Source organism: Dermacentor albipictus, chromosome 4 (assembly GCF_038994185.2).
Source record: "Dermacentor albipictus isolate Rhodes 1998 colony chromosome 4, USDA_Dalb.pri_finalv2, whole genome shotgun sequence".
NCBI classification, from domain to species: Eukaryota; Metazoa; Arthropoda; class Arachnida; order Ixodida; family Ixodidae; genus Dermacentor; species Dermacentor albipictus.
The window spans coordinates 94,108,543-94,117,466 of record NC_091824.1 but is presented as its reverse complement, the minus strand read 5'-3'; the positions used below and the strand labels follow the sequence as shown (position 1 = coordinate 94,117,466).

The window sequence follows — 8,924 nt, the reverse complement described above, 5'->3', positions numbered from 1 at the left end:
TTCGGGGTCGACCGAGCCTTTTATGCTGCTTCCCGCGCTTTTTGCGCCGCTCTGGGCAATATACATATCATTAAAGAAACGCGAGCATCCCCTCCTCCCATTTCCCAACTGCGAGAGAAGGTCTCGGCTGCGTCTGTCTGTCGCCCGAGCCCTGAGCAGCAGACGACGCCCCGCAATTTCACGGCGCAAAGTAGCAGACGAAGCGGTACTCGCGGCGCCGGCCGTGGGGGTGGGGGCCGGTGATTTCCTCGCCGCACGCGATTCGGATGGTGAGGAGCGCGAGAACGCCGCGACGCCGAGTAGCCAATGGGAACGTGCGCCGACCGCCCGGAAGTGATACAAAGCTCCAAAGTGATCACGTGGCTTCCGGCGCCGTCCAATGGCAGGCGTCGTCTGCTACTCCAGCCGCCTCCCCGGTTCAGCGTTTTCGCTCTGTTTGTTCTTCTTCGCTTGATCTTTTTCGCATCTTCTAGCGATCTCGCGCTCCCGCGCTATCGTCGCCGGTCCGCTCGCGGTACCGCCGATCTAATTTGAACGGCGTCTGTAAAAAGCGACGAAAGGAAGCGTATTAAGCGGCGAGAATCTTTGACCGAGTTCAAAAAGGTGGGCACAGCCGTTCGTACCGATGAGACACGTTGTCGGAACGGGGGCGGCATGAAGCAGGGTGACTCGGAGGGCGCTGAGGAGTCCGGCCCTCTGGAGGCCAAGACGTCATCCGGTGGTCGACCGTCGGCATTCACGCCGGTTCCCGGTACTGCAGAGAAGCCCTGTTCCCCGGTCGAGTCCTCACCTGCTCAGGCTCCCGTCATGGGACCCCAGCTGTTCCGGCCGTTCCTGCCAGCCATGTTCCCGGCTCTGGAGCCGGCGCTGTTCTGCCGAAGCCTGACGGATTTCGCCTTGAATCCAGCCGCATTACCCATGTTCTGTGAGTAGAGCAAGCAGTCTATGGGGTCGGCTTTTGCCCAGGTGCTGCTTTGGTAATTTCGAAGAGTGGCAGACCGAAAACACTGCGTTCCGGACTCTAACAATTGAAATAGACCACTAAATGAGCCGGTAAAGCTAAGTGTGACGTGATTTACAAAGTTAATATGACATAATCATAATTCGCCGATTCCTAAAATTTCGCAGCTTAGCAAGCAAATGACGAATTCCAAGTTTTAAGGAGAGAAAGAGTTTTTATAGCGGGCGAATGTTACTCGCACAGTCATTTAGGCGAACAAAATGATTATGCATACCGCTAGAAAATATCATTGCTAAGATGCAACGACTTCTAGTAAACCAGGTTAGCATTGGTTAATGTAAACTTTGTATCAAACCTCATTAGCTTGTTTTCTTTTCTTCTTCTTATGGCCATTGTTCACAAGCCTGCTGAAATTCGTAACTGTTTCGAAACAGTCCGTAAATGCAGCTAAGCATGAAGGCAAGCATAATATTTACACTGCAGTGACAAAATTACAAACAGCACCGAACAACTATTTAATCTGAACGTTTAATAGTACACTTATAAAGATTGTTCGAGTGATCTTTGCACTTTTGGACAAAGCATAAGCGCAATTTATTATCGATGAAATCTAGGCAGCACACGATGCTCTGCTACTTCAGCTTCACTGCTCAGTTACTCTTATTGCGGCAAAGCCTCCTTTAGCAGGCGATGCTGAGAAGCAACAGGTAGCGAACTACATAAATCAGGCTGAACAAAAATAACACAAATGGGAAAAAAATGTAGTGCGAGATATGCATAAATAAGAGAAACATAAGAAATGTGGAGAGCAACAGTTTATGGCTTCACACCAGAGTTGCAGAGTTGCAACTCCGGAGTTAGAATGATTGGGGCATTTTTAAACACTCGGAATGGAATGGGAATGGAATGATAGCACTAGTATGGCAGACAGAATGAAAATGGAATGGAAGTCCGCAATTCCGGAAAAGAGTTGGAATGGAATGGACTCAGTGGCGGAGCGCTAATACTCCAGTTTGAGCGACACCACAAAACCGGTATATTTAGCCACTTAAACTAAAGTATACATGGCCAATTTATGACATTTCTCAATTTTTACTTAATACGTACGACTCTTTTAGCATCTCCCTATATGACTTATTCTGCCGCGATAGTTAACAACACCGTATTCTACACATTCTATATTTCTGATGACCCGGAAACTTTTCTTCGTTACCATGATGAAGTCCATTATAGAGACAGCAATATTTCATCATCATCAGCCTATTTTTATCTCCATTGCGGGACGAAGGCCTCTCCCTGAAATCTCCAATTACCCCTGTCTTGCGCTAGCTGATTACAATTTCAGCCTTCAAATTTCCTAATTTCATCACCCCACCTAGTTTTATGTCGTCCTCGACTGCGCTTCCCTTACCTCGGCACCCATTCTGTAACTCTAATGGTCCACCGGTTTTCTACGATACGCATTACATGGCCTACCCAGTTCCATTTTTTTTTCTCCTAATGTCAACTAGAATATCGGATATTCCCGTTTATTCTCTGATTCGCTTTACTCTCTTCCTGTCTCTTAACGTTACGCTTTCCATTTTTCGTTCCATCGTTCTTTGCGTGGTCCTTAACTTGCTCTTGAGCTTCTTTGTTAACCTCCAAGTTTCTGACCCATATTTAGTACCGGTAGAATGCAATGACTGTACATTTCTCGTGCAAACAAAAGTGGTAAGCTCCCAGTCAGGATTTGATAATGCCTGCCGAATGCACTCCAACCCATTTTTATTCTTCTGTAAACTTCATTCTCATGATCAGGGTCTCCTGTGAGCAATCGAACGAGATAAAGGTACTCCTGTACAGACTCTGGAGGCTGACTGGCGATACTTAATCCTTGTTCTCTTTTCAGGCTATTGAACATTGTCTTCTGCATAATAATCTTCAACCCCACTATTTACACTTTCTTGGTTAAGGGCTTCAATAAATTGTTATAATTCGTCCCCAGCGTTGCTGAAAAGGACCATGTCATCTGCAAACCAAAAGTTACTAAGATATTTGCCGTTGATCCTCCCTCCTAAGCCATTCCAATCTAATAACTTGAATACTTCTCCTAAACATGCAGTTAATAGCATTGGAGAGGTTGTGCCTTCTTCCTTTACCCCTTTCTTGACAGATAACTTCCTACTTTTCAGGGTAGCTGGGGAGTTTTTGTATATATTTCCCAAGATATTCACGTATGCCTCCTGTACTCATTAATTACGCAATGCATCTGTGACTGCTGGTATATCTACTCAGTAAAATGCCTTTTCATAATCTATGAAAGCCATACTTGTTTGTACTTCGCAGATTTCTCAATTAACTAATCAATCATAAATGTGATCTACTGTAGAATATCCCTTCCTGAAGACAGCCTGTTCTCTTGGTTGACTGAAGTGTTGCCTTCATTCTACTGGAAATAATCTTGGTGAATATTTCATACAATACTGAAAGCAGGCCAATGGGCTTATAATTTTTCAATTCTTTAACGTCTCCCTTCTTATAGATTAGTATATTGTTGGGGTTAATTCAGCTCTCCGGCACACTCTAAGTCGTGAAGCATTGCTTATAAACGGCTGCACGTTTTTCAAGCATGATATCTCCTCAATCTTTGATTAAATCGGCTATTATTCCATCTTGTCCTACCGCTTTACCCCGGATCATATCTTGCAACATTTAGTGGGAGTGACCTCCAACTTGTTTGTCGAAAAGTTGGTGAACTCCTCACATTTAGTAAACTTATTACATTCAGTCAAGAAGTTAAGTTGCCAATAATTATTCGATTTAGCAATAGCACGCTTGACCTACGACAAAGGGTGGGAGGCCATAAGTGGTCACTTCGCAGACGGTCGCACGTTTCGCGTTTATACGGTGATTTTGAAAGAGCACCATGGGCGCAATAACGTAAAACTATTCCAAACATTTATATTCTAATTCTACAATCAGCCTTCCGGGATTGTACTTTTTTGGACCACCTCCACATCACCTGTCTGCCACACGACGTCACGGAAGCGGCGACAGCTCCCCATCTGGTATGACATGTAGACACTGATTATGCATGATTTGACCGAACAAAAGAAAAATAGTTATTTCTGATTCGACGCCTTCTCGCCATTAGCCCTCGGCTATTGGTAAAAAGTTTTCGAGCTGCACCCACTTCACCTGCCTCTCACGCGAAGTCACAAAACCGCAAAAGCTTACCGCGTCAAAGTGACGCGTACGAGTTAAAGATGCATTAATATGTCGAACGAAACTGAATTTTCTCCTGAATAGCCGCAGGCTGCCCCGTTCCGAAAGGAATAAAAGATGGCTGCCGCCGATCACTCCGGCACTGGCTACTCGCCCCTGCCGGAGAGCATGGGTTTATTGGCGTGTAATAAAGGTTTTTTAGTGGCCATACAATGTTTTTGAAAACTTTCGGCACGTTTACAACCTCGTTCTGCCAACTCTTCTTTGCTGCTGAGGATCCGTTTTAGCGCCATTCTTAAGGTTCCATTGCATGCCGCCGCGATTGTCGATGAGCCATCGCAAGCTATGTAAGAGAAAGCGGACCAATCGCAGACGCCGGCACCACCCTCTTCATCCGGTTATCGATAGTTAGTGCAGTTGCTCGGCCCTATCGAATCCCTCTCCGCTTGAGCATGCTCCTTGCCTCTTGTGAGCCAATTAGATAAGACGAGCTGCTCAGTGCAGGCAATGTTATTCGTTTTTTCAAGGAAGCAAAAGTGACCTCCTGTGAACGAGGAGAACGTTTGATTGGTCTGTTCATACAAATTTACGCGTCACCGCCCGATGCTTGCGTCGGCGGTTATGCAAATTTGACGTCAGGAGATTGGAATAAAAACATATTGGAATAGTTTTACGTTATACGGCCCCTGCCCCGTTCCCAAAGGAATAAAAGATGGCTTCCGCCGATCGCTCTGGAAATGGCTACTCGCACCTGCCGGAGAGCATGGGTTTATTTGCGTATAATAAAGCTTTTTGCATGGCCGCATATCGTTTTCGAGCACTTTCGGCACGTTTACGACCTCGTTCTGCCAACTCTTCTTTGCTGAGGACCCGTTTAAGCGCCATTCTTAAGCTTCCGTTGCATGCCGCCGCGATGTTCGACCAGCCACCGCAAGCTAAGTAAGAGAAAGCGGGCCAATCGCAGACGCTGGCACCACCCTCTTCATTCAGCCATCTATTTTCAGTGCAGTGGCTCGGCCCTATCAAATCCCTCTCTCCTTGAGCGTGCTCTTCGCCTCTTGTCAGTCAATTAGATAAGACAACCCGCGCAGTGTAAGCAATGTTATTCGTTTTTAAAGCAAATAAAAGTGACCTATGAACGAGGAGAGCGTTTGATTGGTCTGTTCAGACAACTCTGCGGGTGACCGCCCGATGCTTGCGTCGGCGGTTACGCAAATTTGACGTCAGGAGATTGGAATAAAAACATATTGGAACAGTTTTACGTTATAGGCCCCATGTTTCTTTCGCCCGCTGGCGAGTATCTACAAGGCGCGATAACAGGCGATAAGAAAGTTGTGCTGAAAAATGATTCCCGTTAATTCGCCAGAAATGTGCAACAAGAAAAGGCAGCAGACTTCCGCGATTACATTGGCTTTTAAACATTGTTATACATTTTGACACATTTACTACGGCAGCAGCACTCTCCATGAAGACCACCATCTTGATTTTGCTTGCCTGCTTTTTCCTCAGATGGTTGCGCTTGTCCGATATGGGGCACACGTTCTTCTCTAAATTTGTACTTGGCTTCTCCCAAATTAATAATAATTAGAGATATTACTGGTAAAAATGCCCTAAAGATATAAGGGGTCACAAAACGCGTTCATTGTTCTGCAAAATAAATATAGTATGTAACATTAGTTGTTACGTTAATAAGACTTCAAAAGTATTTCGTCGTCGTCGTCGTCGTCGTCGTCGTCGTCGTCGTCGTCGTCGTCGTCGTCGTCGTCGTTGTTGTTGTTGTTGTTGTTGTTGTTGTTGTTGTTGTTGTTGTTGTTGTTGTTGTTGTTGTTGTTGTTGTTGTTGTTGTTGTTGTTGTTGTTGTTGTTGTTGTTGTTGTTGTTGTTGTTGTTGTTGTTGTTGTTGTTGTTGTTGTTGTTGTTGTTGTTGTTGTTGTTGTTGTTGTTGTTGTTGTTGTTGTTGTTGTTGTTTCACTAGGCAAGAAAGCGTAAGTGAAAAACAATTATGGAGAAAGCTTCTCACTAACTAGGATTCGAAGAACGGAATAGAATAAACAATTATGGAAAAAGCGTTTCACTAACTAGGATTCGAAGAACGGAATAGACCAGGGGAGGTATTCTGTAAGAGTCCACCTAGTGGGCTTGTCCTTTTTGTCTGCTGTTGAAGTTATGATTGGCTGTGGCTCCTGGCTGCTGTGGACGCGCAGCCCAGCCCAACCAATGATAACTTCAACAGCAGATGAAATGGACATGTCACTAAGTGGATTCTTGCAGAATACCTCCCCAGGTCAGCCATTCTAGGACATTGAGTGGTCCACCTTTCATTATTCCGAGGAGTTAAAAGGAGTAGCATCACGGGGATCTCACTCTCAGGAATGAAGTGGAAATTGAATGGAGGGATCTACTTCGCAACTCTATGAAGACAGGGTGCAAAAGAACGGCGTCAGAAATCGTAAAGCCGGTGATCGCGTATGAGAAGCGTAACATATTGAGCAATAGGGAATAGAGCACATGTATTGATTGTTCTGCAGCCGAGTGATCAGTTTTTGTCTCTTTTAGAACGTTGGCTACATTAATGAACATTATACAGGAGTGTTCTAGTATTCTCATGAGTTATTGTAATTGAGGTGGCTTCATTCAAAATGCTGAAGTTTGTACAACAGCTGGGTAGCACATGGTAGTAGCTCAGTGGGTGCTTTTTTGACTAACGTGAGGTCTTTAAGCGGGAAGTAATTCAGATTGGCAAAGGCTCAGAATAGTTTGTTGAAATCCTTATCAAAACACTGAAATGGTGTTTCGCCTTATCTAGCGCGAGGAATTTTGTAAAGGATCATTTGCTTTTCTTTGGAGTCGGCTAAAGTATTCAGCTGTAAGCCTTCCTCTACAAAAAGTAATGAATGTGGGAGCAGATACGAAGACGGAAGCTCCTGAGAGATTAAAGAAGTCGCAGTTTCGCCAGAAAGGCGAGGCATTGAGATAGCAAATTATCAGACATCCATACGAAGTAAGGACAACACTTTTATCAGCCCTTATCAACATGTAAACATTCGCTTGCTAACTAAATTAACAAGCATGGTGTCAGCGCGTACAGCAAACATGAACACATCACACTCGATGAGCGCGGGCATTCGCTTTCGAAACGCTGGCGCGAGCAGCGCGGCATCAGCAGCGAACGAAGTGACCTTCGTGCTGTCTGTCGCTTCAACGCAAACTGAGCGCCGAGAACACATAGCACGCACAAAGCTACGAGCCGTCGACGCACCTAGACTCTGCCCCCAACGCAGATCAATTAAGATACGTACGGCCGCGCGACTGCATGCAGCCGCCACATACGCAATTGCAGCCGGAGTAGAACACCGCCCCCCCCCCCCCTCCATCCTCTTCCTTTGGTGCCTCGCAACATTGGGTGCACCTAACATTTGAATCGGCGACGGGTTTCGCCGCCGTTGTGCACAAGATTTCGCAGTTTTTCGCACTGCAGGGTGTCACCCAACCTAGTGGCCGTGTGACAGTAAACGAAGTGTCACGCCAACAAGCGTTGGTAACGCTTTTCACAACGATTTCAAACTAAAGCAATACGTGACAGCGTGCGGCAGCTTATTCAATAGCGCAGTTTGACTGTAAGCCATTAAAATATTACCAGCTTAACTACCAACACGCATTAATGCCCTTCCACAGTATTGTTGTAGACATAAAGCTCCGGTGCTGCCAAAAAATTACTGATACACACCCGCGCCGGCAACGCTTCCCTCGGAGCGGGCATGAGAATGGCGGACGCCGCAGCGGACGACGCAGTTGTCTCCACTCTGTACGGAGCGACGGGCGAGGAGGACATCGAGACACCTTAACATATATCATCGCTCCTGGTGAGCAGTTGTGTGCTAACCATACCACGCTGTATTAGGGCACTGGTCTTAGCGGAAGGGAGAGCATAAATGTCAAGCTAAATCTACGTGATCCTTTTACTGGGCGATGGCGGCGCTCCTCACCACGCCAGCGTTGTGAAACGCCCGGTCGCTGCCGGGGCGCTATTTCTACTGCGCTTCAGCAGTTCACTCACGTGCTGCGTTATGCCAATATCTTAAACCCGCGTACTTCTAAAGCACCTCCCGAGAAGCTCGAGCGCAACACCAAATCTTATAGTATTGTTTCCTCTGCTTCGCCCTTTGGATGAAACTATCATACTTATTTTTTGGACATCCTGAACAATCATAAAATACTGTCCCTTCAGGGTCAATTTTACTTTGGAAAGTAGGAAAAAGTTGGTGGGAGACCCACCTGGCGAGTAAACCGGCTGGGTGAGCTTGGGAACCCGGCCTAATGTGATAGAAAAACTATCCCTAAGCAAATGTAATAGAAAACGATCAGAGCGGTCGCCATCAGAAGCATTTTTGACAATCGTGTATAAAATATGTTAACCTTAGCACACCATGCACACCAAGAGAAATCAAAACCTATAACCCTACATAACAAATGACAATGTCAAAGGCCCGCTTTAAATCCAGATCTGTTGCAAATGTAGCCTATGACGCGCTTGTGCTCAATTCGCGTTACAATGTGCACTACACAATCCATAGTTCAGCGTAGTGTCGTAGCTGCAATTTTTCGAGAGCAGCGACTTTGCATGCGACGTCTCTCAAAACTACATGTTTCGTCCCACAGAATGCGTACCCAACGTAATTGCCAGATAACATGCCCGTGACACTGGTTTCAGGACCAAATTGTTTTGGCCGCTTCATCTAAGGCCACAACCGATTTGA

At 45.9% G+C, this 8,924-nt stretch overlaps 1 protein-coding gene across 1 annotated transcript in view; it reads left to right on the top strand.

Annotated features, from left to right (window-relative positions):
- The first annotated feature begins 654 nt into the window (after positions 1-654).
- The window catches only part of LOC135920003 (homeobox protein rough-like), a 60,452-nt gene continuing 52,182 nt past the window's right edge, over positions 655-8,924 (top strand). Inside the window, exon 1 of the mRNA XM_070537969.1 lies at positions 655-925. Coding sequence (XP_070394070.1) covers positions 655-925 — 271 coding nt within the window. The remainder of the gene's footprint in view (positions 926-8,924) is intronic.